Here is a 15,863-nt window from a genome sequence, read left to right as displayed (position 1 = left end):
ATAATCATTTTAATTCAGATGCATTCCCTTCTGTTCTTAACATCAACTTGCCTCAAACTTGTGTGGGACAACTCGAGCATTTTGTTTCTCATAAGACTACATTCAAGTGACAAATCAACACTCAAAAGAAGAAGAAATGGAATACAATACCCAAGGGGATTCAGAAACATTGTATAAACAACAACAACAACAACAGTAATTTACAGTTCCATTGATAACACAAGCAGGAAAGCAACGTTATGGGGGGCAAATGGAATCTGATCTGTAACCTCCAGAGCGCCTAATAAGTGAAGATACCATTAATATGCAAAGAATGGGTACATACTCTAATCTATTGAGATGTTATGGAAGACCAGACAAATGATATGGAACAACAACCAGTAAACTTTTACTATTCATCTGGGGGCAATATCTGTATCTGTACAGGAACAAGTTCCGTTATTCTTTTGTCACATAGACATCTATGAAGCACGCCTCTGTCGCTGGCAGACTTCCCAGCGAAGCCCTGCGTCACTAATCGCCACGTTAGTGACAAGATATGAGTAGCCATGGCTGAGCAAGCATGATAAAAATGCAAGCAGAAGCCTTTGGTCATGAGAAAATAACAGATGATGGTTGCTTGAAGCTAGAGCTGGAAGTGCCTGCTTTGTTTGGTGATGTTATCATCTTATCCTTGGAGATGGCATTGCCAGCTGCCAGCTCAGAAGAATTTGGCCGCTGGCTGTTTCCACTGTGTTGTGGCCTGGCCCAGATTTTGATTAGCCCCTCACGGCATATGGTGACGATCGATTCACTGGTGAATTCTAGGCCAGAAAGGGGATCAGCATGTACTCTGTGTGCAACGAGGGGTGAGAGCTTTGGTACGTCTCGCATCCGTGGAGACGGCTGAAGAACACCAGTAGGAGGAGGACATGCACTGTCCCAGTGTGCAGAAGGGCTTCCACTGCTAAATGTTGGGGAGCCGCTGGAAGGATGTCGAAGTGGCACAGCAATCTCATCCATTGCCAAATCCCAGAGAAGAAGTTGGGTATCCTAAGTGCATGCAAAGGTAAATACATTATTTCCAGTACTAACCCAGTACGAAAAGCAATGCTAAATGGTAGCTGAAGCATAGACCACATGACAGTAGCACATCCTATGCCCAAGATAAAATCATGGAACCTCAAGTTGTAATACTTGGTCGAGAGTATATATATTCAATGCCAGAGCTTAAGAATAAATACACAAAACAGATAGAAACCTATTTCGAATTCAAGATACATGAAATACAATGGAACTTATTTGTGATACCCAGTCCCTCATGAACAAGTGGTAAGTGGCACAGAGTGTAGCACAACTTTTTAAGCAAAAAAAAGCTAGTGAGACACATGAATCATGATTCATCAACTCGGTAAGAATACTAATGAACAAGAAGCAAGCATGCTCATTTTTCACAACTGCAAGTCACCTAAGCAACCCAACAAGTAACCAATACAAAATTCAGATATCACTAGCATTTAAATCCTTGTCGCTATAACAAGTATACAAGGAAACAAACAGATTATTCTATGATGTATCATTATGATTTCCGTTAGAATAAAAACCATAAAAGTTACAAATTAGGCCCAGATTAACAAATTCATTCATTCATATAAATTTACTGGTACCTGGCCAACAGAACCAAAGCGATACATGACATTTTCTCCTGCGTCATCAGAACTTGGAGGGGACCAATACGAATCAAAGGCAACTGAGCTAACCTGCAACAGAAAAGGAGATCTGCATGAAAATTGGAAGTTCCGATAAAAGCATCAATATGCTGCACAAAGACAACTGTAATGATAGTAGCACCCATGATGTATGCCCCTCGCCCCACGCAACCATCTTTCTGTCATCCATGCTCCATACTTGCACAAGATCATCTTCCCCGCCTGATAATATATATTTTCCATCCGCACTGTAACAGGAGAGCACAAACAAGCCAAATTATTAACATCTTCAAGGGCATGCTGTTATACAATTATATGGTAAAAACGTTAGCTTCACAAATCACAACTGTTGTGAAATGGCACAAATAAATCCAATTACATCAGGACAATTGTACAAGCAAGACTAGCTATATTGTGACTACATGCAAAGTTGGATGCAAGTATACATCACTACTTAGAATGTTACACGATATTCATCAAACTTCCTGTGAAACCGAATAAGAAAATAAGCCAATAACATCAGGACAGATAAGGCCAAGAGAGCCTCAAGTACAAATATGAAATTTTGATACAATGTTGTATCAGACGATGATAGCTTTAAAGTTTGATTCCATGACATCTCAAAAGCTGGGATTCCAGACGCTTGCCATAACAAGGTAGTCAATTCATGTACAAAAGCATAAGCAGAAGTGCCAAGTCAACACAACTTTCAATAAGCAGGTGGACAATAACGAACTTCTATTTTATACAGTATATACCATCAATAATGACAGCAATTTGCTAGCAACCAAATCAGGCAAACTTTCAGTATAAGATCTTTCAACCTTCAACCATGTGCTGTGTTTCCAAGAACTTGCCGTGCCCCAATTTATCGCTAGCAGAAATCATGGCTAATTGAACAAAATGTGCCATTATCAATCCATGTCCCTTCAGCTTCTTATAGTGAATTAAAAACCTTACTTGGTAGCCTGCAATTGCGAGTTCTTATCGAGCAACTAACAAACATCATCTCTAGATGCAGACACATTGCGTTCTATATGATGAATGATTGAAGTTTAAGATATAATCAAGAAAATGACAAGCATGCTGCACCAAGTCACCGACTATGTTTCTGCTAAATCCGCCGGCTCGGCCCGTTTTTGGGGCCGGCGATCCCAGGCCGAACCCAGCGCACTGGGGAGCACTTGGGGGCTCCGGCGGAAGGGAAAAGAGCGTCTGGGCCACCACTGTCAGGCGAAAACGCACCTTTGCACGTCAGATCCCCCCCCCTCCCGCGTGTGCACGCCCTCCCGCCGCCTTGCCGATCCCGGCGCCAACCACCCCCCACCACTGCTAGATAGACCATTCCCCCCGCCGAAAAAGAGAGAGGGTTCCGTCGCGGCATCCTCACCCCGTTCTTGGGCGAGTTTTCCGGCCGCGCAGGGCAGGATACGGGCGGCTGCGCGCCTACCACACCCGCCAGGTGTTCGGCGATTTGTCTGCTCGGCCATGGACTCGGACGCACTCGCGGCACTGCTGGAGGAGGAAGACGATGCCGACGCCTAGGACGAAGAGCATCTCATGGTCGTCGCCGCCCTAGCCAGCCTGCTCGCGAGCAATGCAAAGCCGCGGCGAGGTGGCTCGGCGCCGGGCCGAATGAAGGCGAAGCAGAGGCATCGACTGGAAGGCTATTGCTTGCTCTACTCCGACTACTTCACCGACGCTCCATTGCACGGCGACAAAGTATTTCGGCGCCGTTATCGGATGAGCCAAAAGCTCTTCCTCAGGATTGTGAATTCCACCGGAGAGTTCGACAACTACTTCAAGTGCAAGAAGGATTGCACCGGCACACTTGGATTCACCTCACTCCAGAAGTGCACGACAGCTACGAGGATGCTTGCATACGGAGCTCCCGGTGATTCATTCGAAGACTATGGACGCATGGCCGAGTCCACGACCATTGAGTGTTTCTACAAGTTCTGCAGGGCAGTGGTGGCAGTGTTTGGACCGCAACACTTGCGATCACCCAATGCTGAAGACACTGCTCGGATCCTAGCACAGAATGCAGCAAGAGGATTTCCTGGGATGCTTGGAAGCATCGACTACATGCATTGGAAATGGAAAAACTGTCCATTTGCTTGGCAGGGGATGTACAAAGGCGCCAAAGGCGGTCGCAGTGTGGTACTTGAGGCAGTGGCCACACACGACCTCTGGATTTGGCACTCCTTTGGTATGCCAGGAACTCACAATGACATCAACGTACTGCAGTACTCCCCTGTCTTTGCCAAGCTTATTGAAGGTCATTCTCCTCCGGTGAACTTCGAGGTCAATGGGCGACAGTACAACAAGGGATACTACCTAGTAGATGGCATCTATCCGAGATGGTCCACATTTGTGAAGACTATCTCAAACCTTGTGGCAAGAGGCAAGTATTCCCACTTTGCGAAGGTTCAGGAGGCTTGCAGGAAGGATGTCGAGCAGGCATTTGGTGTGCTCCAATCTCGATTTGCTGTTGTCCGGTACCCCACTCAAACCTGGTCGAAAGATCAAATGTGGGAGATCATGACTTGCTCTGTCATCTTGCACAACATGATCATTGAGAGAGCCAGTGTTTAACACTGAACCATATTACATGCAGGGTCCTCTTGCCCAAGTTGATCACCACCTACTGGCAACCTGGACGGCCTTCCTCAATATGCGTCAGGAGATCCAAGACCCACTAGTGCATCAACAACTGCAGCAGGATCTGGTGGAGCACCTATGGAGGCTCAAGGGCAACGCCTAGCTCGACGTGTGATGAAATATGAGTTTTTATTTGTTGAACTATATAATTTGTATTGAACTATTTGTTGTTTAACTATTTGTTGAACTATTTGATTTCTATTAATTTTCTGTGATGAACTATGTGATAAAAAATAGCTTCTGTTGAATTTGCGCCGAAGCACGGCGAATATGGGCCGATTTGTGCCGATAGCAGGCCAATTTTGCGCCGAAAGTGGGCAACTTTGCGCCAAAATTGGGCCAATATCGGCGCCTGGGGGCGGCGGCTGGGAACTCAATCGCCCCCAAGCCGATTTTAGCGCCGGTTCACCCCGAGGCAGCGATATTTCAAGCCCCCTGGGGGGGGGGGGGGGGGGGGGGGGGCGAACGGCTGGAGATGCTCTTAGCTACTGCTCTTGCACCGTTTCATATGTAAAATTGGCCACTTCTTATGAAGATCTAAAAAGTTAATTTACAAATGGTGTTATGTGATTCACAGATGAAACAAGATTACAAGAGGTAAGCTCATATACAATCCTAGAATAATCAGTCAATAGCAGAACTGATGCAACTGCGCAAAAAGATAGGGAAATATGAGTTTCTGTTTTTGTGAACATCATATCTGAACTACTAGTTAGTAAAAGGTAGGTGCAGGCATGCCACAAAATTGGCACCAAATACCAGAGTAACAGTAAATGCAATTGGCAGTTTACCTCCATGAGCAACACAAAAGAGCACCATAGTAACTTTTCCCACCAAATATTAGTTGTTCTTTCGCGAAGTCAAATACTCTTAAATAACCTGCATATAATCGAACAACTTAAGTACAATGTGTCACCAATAGGAAACCTTTATCACATGTCGATTCTCGTTCTTGGCTAGACAAAATTACCATCTCGCCCAACAGTTGCCATGTAAGCTCCATCCGGCGAAAATGAAATGGCATTGATTGCACCTTGACAGATGTGCCATCTTGCAGTAGGATTGCTCTGCAGCATTATTTACATCCCATAATCAATGATAGCAGCTACAAATTTAAATTCATCATGTTCAGGAATTTCTTGAGTTTCCTTGAATTAATGTTTTACAGCATTAAAAGAACATAGCAAAAAATAGTAACTTCCAGGTTCTTAGTACTGGTTCCAGTATGGTCTGCTGGTAAAGTGATGCTACTTGAGAACTTGGCATTTCCTAATATGATTGAAATAAAAACCAAGTGACAGGTAAACACCACTGCACTAAATCCAATGCAAGGTTGACCCAGCATAAACAGTCTGCTCTATGTCAACTAGCAAGTGTGAGGACAGTTCGACCACATGAAGCTTGTGTTGAACACGTCAACTACTAAGTGAGAACACGAGAATGAGCTTGTGGAAAATTAATTTTCTGCCATCTTCAACAACTGGGGCATATATGATCCGTAATCCCAGGATACTGGTCTATCTTCACAATTTACATAGAAATGGAGACTACTGCACTATGTATGGTCTCACATATTTACCAAGTTCGTGACACATAATTTCAACCATGAGATAGCAAAGAAAATAAACATGCGATCAACTTAATTGTAGGAAAGTAAATGTGGTGTTCCACTTCCCTAGAGGAACTTCTCTAATTATAAGAAAGTAAATGTGGTGTTCTCTTCCCTAGAGGAACTTCTCTAATTATACGAAAGTAAATGTGGTATTCCTCTTCCCTAGAAGAACTGTTCTTGTCATCGAAGAACTCATGTAAAAAGGGAAAACGGTACCATCCTTGTTCCCAATACAAGTTAAATTGTCATACACTTCACCCAGATGAATTAAACCAGAGTAATTTGAGGGTTATTGTGTCGCATGGGTGGGGCAAGCCTCATGACTCCCATACTTTGTTGCAGACATTCTTTTCCGGCATGTTATAATATCAAGTTTACATTGTTGCAGATGTTACACAAGATAATGTAGCAATTAAGTCTATTTTTGCATGCAAAGGCTATTTCAATATTTAGTTTGTGTTGTTGTAAATGTTATCTCAAATGCCGCGACAGCTGACTTAAGGTTTTTGCATACATGTTATTTTGGAGTGTTTCAATAAAGCATCAAAAGACGTTGGAATGTTCAAATTATGTGAGTTTTAGAGATGTTGGATACGATATTCCACAAAATGCTTTCATGTGCAATAAAACAAGATTTGACAAATATTTGCAAGGGCCTATGCACACTCTATTTGTGTTCAGCATCCCTGACACAGACTTACAACATCTGATGCTGAAAATGCTACCATTAGTTTTTAAAAATGCTACAATACATTTAAAATGACTGATGGATCATTCTACCTTTTAAGGGATGTTACAAAGTGATAAACAACTAGAGATCATAAAATCCAATAGTGAACTAAAAAATGATTATAAAACTGATATTACAAGCATATACATCATGGATATCGAACCCAACAAACTATTGTGTTAGTAGTCCAGCTACTGCATGTTAGGCATCGGTTTTCACAGATGCACAGGTGGTAATTATTTCCTTCAAAAAGTTTCCAGAACAAGTACCTCTCTATTACCAAATGTTTAAACATGACAGCATAAATGACCATGCCTGTACACATTTTCAAGTGAAGAAAAAAATCAAATGCCATAACTATTTAAACAGAAATCAAGTGCCCTAAGATACCTTATTGGACTTTGCATGTGAAATCATCAGCTGATTTTGATCCCTTACAGTTGGAAATGCCCAGTCAGCACTTCCATCCTTGGACTGGACATAGAAAATAATTGGTTTAGATTTGGCATAATGGAGTATGATTACTTTGTAACAAAATTCGATGACAGTAGGCACTCACTTTGTCATACACATACAGATTCCCATCAGCATTGCTGACAACAAAAATGCCTTCACGCTCTGGAACCCATGCAACACAAGTACAGCGGCTGCAATAACGGCATCTAGTAAAGTCAAACTTGAACTAGTTGCAAATATTCAAGTTTTTTCAACCAGTATTTACATGTATATAGATAGTCCCACAACCTATGTGTAAATATTCGCTTTAGATGCTGACTAGCCAAGGGATGTATATCACCTCAGCTATTCATACCAGTCCCCCACCCCCGCCACACACACACAAGATGCTTACACTAAACACTCCTCGCACACTCCATAAAGAAGAGAGGAACAGGACAACTATCGGACCCACCATGGTAGGGTGGCATTAAGGGATATTCAGAACAGGGGAATGTCGACATCTCTCACATGCCAATTTGAATCAGGCAGCATGAAAAGACATGCAATACAAAGCATGTTGCCAGGCATAAAGGAAAACAAATGTTTGCTACTATCGACTGAGCACCATCAAAATGAGGAGCTCAAATGAAGTTTTCGGCCCTAGTCCTTATCCATTAATAATAGCAACAGTTTCCTATAAGTTACAACTTCTAATAATGCACAAAAGGAAACTCTGAGTCAGACCATCTTTCATAGTTATCCTAAAACAACAGTGTGTTCAGGATGTGGCATAAAACAAAAATATGAAGAAAAAGTTTGTTACTTGTAAGGTAATTCTCATACAAATTTATCACTTCCATTATTATTTTAAAGGAAGCAAACATGCCTGTTGGCAGTTCCATCTTTGTCTTTATTGATAAAATGCTGAGACATAACAGGCTTCTTTCCAGGATCTTGCAACTGTTGCCTCAATGACATTGAATAGACTGCACAATGGACACATATAACTCGTCTCGGTCTCAGAACAGAGTTCAATTCTAAGAACAAAGCATTCCAAAAAGAAAGCACTCACCATCTCCCGACCATAATCCAACAATCACGTCATGCCCATCTTTGGCCTCCGAGTCAAATGCATGACAAACTGGGTTTGAGTTGCTGAAGTGGATGGACTTTACTGGATCCTGGTGCAATTAACAACTTGATCAGAGAAACGCAAGGCTGCATATTTGTAAGTAAAACTTTGGCATGCATTGGACAAGGGAACTAATACTTTGTCATGTGAGTTGAGATCACTAATGAACAGTGTATCTGCGGTATTGAAGATGATGTATGTTCCCTTGCCATCGTAATTCGCCACGGCTTGAGATCCACCAACGCCCGTTGACATACCAACGCCGCCACCCACACGGCTGCTCCCTGAAACAGCCCTGCTGACACCATTGCTGCCTGCAAAGCTAAGTGTCCGGCTCCCATTCCCGGTACCAAGCAGTCTTGCAGCTGCAGATCGCATGCCACTGCCGGAACTTGGTGTTGATGGTGTAGAGCCCTGCCCCATGGGCTTCTCCTTCAAATATGCCACTGTCATCTGCCATCGTCAAAAGATATTGATGTAAACTTAACTTCTCATAATATACAAGAATATAAATCGCAATGAAGTCGATCATCACGAAGCAAGCAAATAACTAAAACAATCGCTTATACAGTTAGAATCCCAAACGAGAAACCCCACTAAATTCATCACACTGCGAGGTTCCATAAATGGTCACCGGTTAATACTTGCAACCGAGGACGCCGGTCTTACCAGAAGCACAGTAACCTGACCAAAAATGCCACGATCCAAAACTTACCCGAAACCCTAACTAAAACCAAATAAAACCCAACCAGATACGCGAAAAGAGACACGCCTGAATCCGGCACCTGATCAGGTCAACACCCAACGCCACAGCTCAATTCCCCATCCCATCCGAGCGACCCATCGAGATCCCAATCCCCGTCCCAACCCGCGCGCTAACCGCAAACCCCGGGACGTGATCGCCGGTACCGCGGAGTCGCGGCCCTTCATACCTCGGAGACAGTCTTGCCACCAGAGCTGTGGTTGTAGTGCAGCACGGAGGGGGAGTGGGTCTTCTCGTACTGCAGCTTATGCCGGCCCTCGGGAGTCTTGAAGTAAGTCTTGAGTCCAGGCGCGCCCCCGGCTGCACCGCCCCCGCCAGCCGACGACGACGTCGCCATACCCACGGGCCGGCACCAGCGAGACCGCTGGCGGGTCACAGGAAGCCCCCACCTCCGCGATCGCCTCCGAAATGCTTACGCCCGCGCAGCCATCTCACGCCCCCGCCGCCGTGACTCGCCGCCGTGCTAGGAGGCGAGTGAGGGTTAGGGTTTTGGGGATGGTCAGATTGGGATCGATGCGACGGGGAGGCTGTTCGATTTGGGATGAGGGAGGACGGTGGGGAGACTGGAGAAACAGAGACCTGGTGCTGGTGGTAGGAGGAAGGGAACGGAAATGACTCACCTTTTTCTTCTGCTTTGTTCACTCCTCTGAATAACTCTTTTCGGTGCAAGGACTATGGATCCAATTGCAACTATACGAACTAGGACAACCGCCACTTGCTGCGGCAATTGCCTGCAAATTGATTTAGTAGACATGAATTACGGATTAATAATATAAGAACTGAAACTGAACATATATATTAATCACGACAAGGCGACCACATCTTGCCCATATCGTTCGCCGTCATTGACGTACTCAACACCCGAAAGAACTCCTTCGCGTGCGGCCGCTGCAACGCGCGAATCAATCCACCGCGGAGTTGCTAGTCACTTTCCCAAATCGCCGCTCCGACAGGATTCTGCAGGCCCACCACGTCTGACTTCTGAGCACGTATACATGCAAACGCTAGTTAAGGAAATTGGGCCCACCCAAAACAACCACTAATCGCCCCCCCCCCCCCCCCGATTTTCAGGGGGGGCACGCTAATTAATCCTCCTAATCCTCCGACGTAGTTGCTACACACTTTCCATATTGGTGCTGTCGAAAGTGGCCGCTCCGACGCGCGCGCGGAATAGCCACGCCCCTCAACACCATGGTGCAGCAGGCCGTTCTGCACGGGGGCTTGCAGCGCCTCACCACCAGGCACACGGCGTGTACCATCTCCCTCTTTGCGGATAATGTCGTCATATTCTGTCATCCCGATGATCGCGATTTTCAAGCAGTGCGCGTCATTCTTCACCTGTTTGGCAAGGCATTTGGCCTCAACACCAATTTCGCCAAGTGCCTGGTTACCCTCATCTGTTGCCCTTCGGATGTGTCCCAGGCTCCCAGCATGTTGGCGAGTCCCTAACCTGCCCTGTTGCTGCCTTTCCCATAACCTATCTTGGGCTTCCACTATCGGTGTGTGAAGTCCCCTCCTCGGCGCTCATGCCCCTGGTCGACAAGATTGCCAAGTGGTTGGGCACCTGGCAAGCATCCCTTCTCACTCGTGGCATGCGTCTTGCCCTTGTGCGACACGTTTTATCTGCCATACTGGTCCACTTGCTCCTGGCCATGGCGATTGCACATACTATCCTAAAGCTCGTCACCCGCTTAATTCGGGACTTCGTCTGGCATGATCATAAGGAGGCGCGTTTAGGTAACTGTCTGGTCAATTGGCCCAAGGTTTGTCGCCCACTTGATCTTGGAGGGCTCGACATCCGCGACATCCACCCCACTAGCATATCTCTCAGGGTTCGCTGGCTATGGCTTCGGGATACCGATCCTTCCCGGCCATGCCACCATCTGCTTTTTGCCGGAGGACGTTGCTACTCGGGACATCTTTCGTGCTTCCACCACTTGGTCGTTGGACAATGGGAAGACATGCCACTTCTGGTCAGTTCATTGGCTACATGGCAATTCGATCGACGAGATTGCCCCCACCCTCTACAAGCTCGCCCCCTGATGCATTCGGAACTGGCGCCTGGTTCATGACAGCATCCTCAACCAGGATTGGGTCCGTGACATCCGAGGAGCTCTTGGTGTCTTCGCCACGATTGAATACATCGACCTTTGGAGACGCCTTCGTCTGGTCACCCTCTCCTCCGCCCCAGACAGCATCCGTTAGCGTTGGACGGACAACGTAGCATACTCTACCGCCTCATGCTATCGTACGTTGTTCCATGGATCCATCCCCGACTCCGATTGGCGGCTTACGTGGAAGGGGTGGGCACCCTTGAACATCAAAATCTTCCTTTGGCTTGCAAAGCAAGAAGATGTTGGACAGACGAAAGACTCGCGAAGAGAGGGTTGGCCCACCCACCGTGTTGCTTCCTTTGTGACCAGGACCCCGAAGACATCCACCTTCTCCTAGTTGGATGTGTCTTCTCTAGGACAATCTGTGTGACGCCCCCGATTTGACCGTACACTAATCATGCACGCAAATGTGTACGACCAAGATCAGGGACTCACGGGAAGATATCACAACACAACTCTAGGCACAAATTAAAATAATACAAGCTTTATATTACAAGCCAATGGCCTCGATGGCTCGAATACATAAGCTCAAATATACAAAAGTCAGCGGAAGCAATGATATATGAGTACAGACATAAGTTAAACAAGATTGCCTTAAGAAGGCTAGCACAAACTGGGATACATATTGAAAGAGGCGCATGCCTCCTGCCTGGGATCCTCCTAAACTACTCCTGGTCGTCGTCAGCGGCCTGCACGTAGTAGTAGGTGAAGGAAATATGCCCTAGAGGCAATAATAGAGTTATTATTTATTTCCTTATATCATGATAAATGTTTATTATTCATGCTTGAATTGTATTAACCGGAAACATAATACATGTGTGAATACATAGACAAACAGAGTGTCACTAGTATGCCTCTACTTGACTAGCTCGTTGATCAAAGATGGTTATGTTTCCTAACCATAGACATGAGTTGTCATTTGATTAACGGGATCACATCATTAGGAGAATGATGTGATTGACTTGACCCATTCCGTTAGCTTAGCACTTGTTCGTTTAGTTTGTTGCTATTACTTTCTTCATGACTTATACATGTTCCTTGACTATGAGATTATGCAACTCCCATTTACCGGAGGAACACTTTGTGTGCTACCAAACGTTACAACGTAATTGGGTGATTATAAAGGTGCTCTACAGGTGCCTCCAAAGGTACTTGTTGGGTTGGCGTATTTCGAGATTAGGATTTGTCACTCCGATTTTCGGAGAGGTATCTCTGGGCCCTCTCGGTAATGCACATCCCTTAAGCCTTGCAAGCATTGCAACTAATGAGTTAGTTGCGGGATGATGTATTACGGAACGAGTAAAGAGACTTTCCGGTAACGAGATTGAACTAGGTATTGAGATACCGACGATCGAATCTCGGGCAAGTAACATACAGATGACAAAGGGAACAACGTATGTTATTATGTGGTTTGACCGATAAAGATCTTAGTAGAATATGTAGGAGCCAATATGAGCATCCAGGTTCCGCTATTGGTTATTGACCGGAGACGTGTCTCGGTCATGTCTACATAGTTCTCAAACCCGTAGGGTCCGCACGCTTAAAGTTCGATGACGGTTATATTATGAGTTTATGTGTTTTGATGTACCAAAGGAGTTCGGAGTCCCGGATGAGATTGGGGACATGATGAGAAGTCTCGAAATGGTCGAGACGTAAAGATCGATATATTGGACGACTATATTCGGACATCGGAAAGGTTCCGAGTGATTCGGATATTTTTGGGGGTACCGGAGAGTTACGGGAATTCGTATTGGGCCTTAATGGGCCATACGGGAAAGGAGAGAAAGGCCTCAAAGGGTGGCCGCACCCCTTCCCATGGACTGGTCCGAATTGGACTAGGGGGGCGCCCCCTTCCTTCCTTCTCTTTTTCCCTTCCCTTTCCTTCCCTCCTACTCCTACTACTTGGAAGGGCTCCTTGTTCTACTAGGAAAAGGGGGAATCCTACTCCCGGTGGGAGTAGGACTCCCCAGGGCGCGCCATAGAGAGGGCCGGCCCCTCCCCTCCTCCACTCCTTTATATACGTGGCCAGGGGGCACCCCGTAGACACAATAATTGATCTCTTAGCCGTGTGCGGTGCCCCCCTTCACCATAATCCACCTCGATCGTAGCAGTGCTTAGGCGAAGCCCTGCGTCGGTAGAACATCATCATAGTCACCACGCCGTCGTGCTGACGAAACTCTCCCTCAACACTCGGCTGGATCGGAGTTCGAGGGACGTCATCGAGTTGTACGTGTGCAGAACTCGGAGGTGCCGTGCGTTCGGTACTTGATCGGTCGGATCGTGAAGACGTACGACTACATCAACCGCATTGTGCTAACGCTTCCGCTTTCGGTATACGAGGGTACGTGGACAACACTCTCCCCTCTCGTTACTATGCATCACCATGATCTTGCGTGTGCGTAGGAAATTTTTTGAAATTACTACGTTCCCCAACAGTGGCATCCAAGCCTGGTTTTATGCGTTGATATTATGTGCACAAGTAGAACACAAGTGAGTTGTGGGCGATATAAGTCATACTGCTTACCAGCATGCCATACTTTGGTTCGGCGGTATTGTTGGATGAAGCGGCCCAGACCGACATTACGCGTACGCTTACGCGAGACTGGTTCTACTGACGTGCTTTGCACACAGGTGGCTGGCGGGTGTCAGTTTCTCCAACTTTAGTTGAACCGAATGTGGCTACGCCCGGTCCTTGCGAAGGTTAAAACAACACCAACTTGACAAACTATCGTTGTGGTTTTGATGGGTAGGTAAGAACGGTTCTTGCTAAGCCCGTAGCAGCCACGTAAAACTTGCAACAACAAAGTAGAGGACGTCTAACTTGTTTTTGCAGGGCATGTTGTGATGTGATATGGTCAAGACATGATGCTAAATTTTATTGTATGAGATGATCATGTTTTGTAACCGAGTTATCGGCAACTGGCAGGAGCCATATGGTTGTCGCTTTATTGTATGCAATGCAATCGCCCTGTAATGCTTTACTTTATCACTAAGCGATAGCGATAGTCGTAGAAGCATAAGTTGGCGAGACGACAACGATGCTACGATGGAGATCAAGGTGTCGTGCCGGTGACGGTGGTGATCATGACGGTGCTTCGGAGATGGAGATCACAAGCACAAAATGATGATGGCCATATCATATCACTTATATTGATTGCATGTGATGTTTATCTTTGATGCATCTTATCTTGCTTTGATTGACGGTAGCATTATAAGATGATCTCTCACTAAATTATCAAGGTACAAGTGTTCTCCCTAAGTATGCACCGTTGCGAAAGTTCTTCGTGCTGAGACACCACGTGATGATCGGGTGTGATAGGCTCTACGTTCAAATACAACGGGTGCAAAACAGTTGCACACGCGGAATACTCATGTTAAACTTGACGAGCCTAGCATATAACAGATATGGCCTCGGAACACGGAGACCGAAAGGTCGAGCGTGAATCATATAGTAGATATGATCAACATAGTGATGTTCACCATTGAAACTACTCCATCTCACGTGATGATCGGACATGGTTTAGTTGATATGGATCACGTGATCACTTAGAAGATTAGAGGGATGTCTGTCTAAGTGGGAGTTCTTAAGTAATATAATTAATTGAACTTTAATTTATCATGAACTTAGTCCTAGTAGTATTAGCATATCTATGTTGTAGATCAATAGCTCGCGATGTTGCTCCCAGTTTATTGTGTTCCTAGAGAAAAATTATGTTGAAAAATGTTAGTAGCAATGATGCGGATTGGATCCGTGATCTGAGCATTATCCTCATTGCTGCACAGAAGAATTATGTCTTTGATGCACCGCTAGGTGACAGACCTATTGCAGGAGTAGATGCAGATGTTATGAACGTTTGGCTAGCTCAATATGATGACTACTTGGTAGTTTAGTGCACCATGCTTAACGGCTTAGAATCAGGACTTCAAAGACGTTTTGAATGTCATGGACCATATGAGATGTTCCAGGAGTTGAAGTTAATATTTGAAGCAAATACCCGAGTTGAGAGATATGAAGTCTCCAACAAGTTCTATAGCTAAAAAGATGGAGGAGAATAGCTCAAGCAGTGAGCATGTGCTCAGATTGTCTAGGTACTACAATCGCTTGAATCAAGTGGGAGTTAATCTTCCAGATAAGATAGTGATTGACAGAATTTTCTAGTCACCATCACTAAGTTAGTAGAACTTCGTGATGAACTATGATATGCAAGGGATAATAGAAACGATTCCCAAGCTCTTCGTAATGCTGAAATCGACGAAGGTAGAAATCAAGAAAAATATCAAGTGTTGATCGTAGACAAGACCACTAGTTTCAAGAAAAGGGCAAAGGGAAGAAGGGGAACTTCAAGAAGAACGGCAAGCAAGTTGCTGCTCAAGTGAAGAAGCCCAAGTCTGGTCCTAAGCCTGAGACTAAGTGTTTCTACTGCAAAGGGACTGGTCACTGGAAGCGGAACTGTCCCAAGTATTTGGCGGATAAGAAGGATGGCAAAGTGAACAAAGGTATATTTGATATACAGATTATTGATGTGTATTTTACTAGTGTTCGTAGCAACCCCTCGGTATTTGATATTGGTTCAGTTGCTAAGAGTAGTAACTCGAAACGGGAGTTGCAGAATGAACATAGACTAGTTAAGGGTGAAGTAATGATGTGTGTTGGAAGTGGTTCCAAGATTGATATGATCATCATCGCACACTCCCTATACTTTCGGGATTAGTGTTGAACCTAAA

At 45.3% G+C, this 15,863-nt stretch overlaps 1 protein-coding gene across 1 annotated transcript; it reads right to left on the bottom strand.

Moving 5' to 3' along the window:
• Nucleotides 1–265: 265 nt before the first annotated feature.
• On the bottom strand, nucleotides 266–9,670 carry LOC125550817 (putative catabolite repression protein creC). The gene is made up of 11 exons (XM_048713914.2): nucleotides 9,194–9,670; nucleotides 8,400–8,714; nucleotides 8,202–8,310; nucleotides 8,016–8,115; nucleotides 7,251–7,338; nucleotides 7,082–7,165; nucleotides 5,320–5,416; nucleotides 5,141–5,228; nucleotides 1,831–1,936; nucleotides 1,647–1,739; nucleotides 266–1,032 (listed from the first exon to the last, which is right to left on the bottom strand). The coding sequence occupies exons 1-11, from the start codon at nucleotides 9,359–9,361 to the stop codon at nucleotides 592–594; spliced, it is 1,689 nt and encodes a 562-aa protein (XP_048569871.1). The 5' UTR covers nucleotides 9,362–9,670; the 3' UTR covers nucleotides 266–591.
• Between the last annotated feature and the right edge of the window lie 6,193 nt (nucleotides 9,671–15,863).

Source organism: Triticum urartu, chromosome 4A (genome assembly GCF_056163025.1).
Source record: "Triticum urartu cultivar PI428250 chromosome 4A, HENAU_Tu73, whole genome shotgun sequence".
Taxonomy (NCBI): domain Eukaryota; kingdom Viridiplantae; phylum Streptophyta; class Magnoliopsida; order Poales; family Poaceae; genus Triticum; species Triticum urartu.
This window is presented reverse-complemented; position numbering and strand designations above follow the sequence as displayed.

Excerpts from the sequence above, each read along its gene's own strand:
- LOC125550817 (XM_048713914.2), bottom strand. The coding sequence starts at position 9,361 with ATGGCGACGTCGTCGTCGGCTGGCGGGGGCGGTGCAGCCGGGGGCGCG. Across the intron at positions 8,116-8,201 it reads TGGATTATGGTCGGGAGATG|TCTATTCAATGTCATTGAGG; the intron begins GTGAGTGCTTTC and ends TCCATTGTGCAG. Across the intron at positions 1,740-1,830 it reads GCGAGGGGCATACATCATGG|GTTAGCTCAGTTGCCTTTGA; the intron begins GTGCTACTATCA and ends TTTCTGTTGCAG.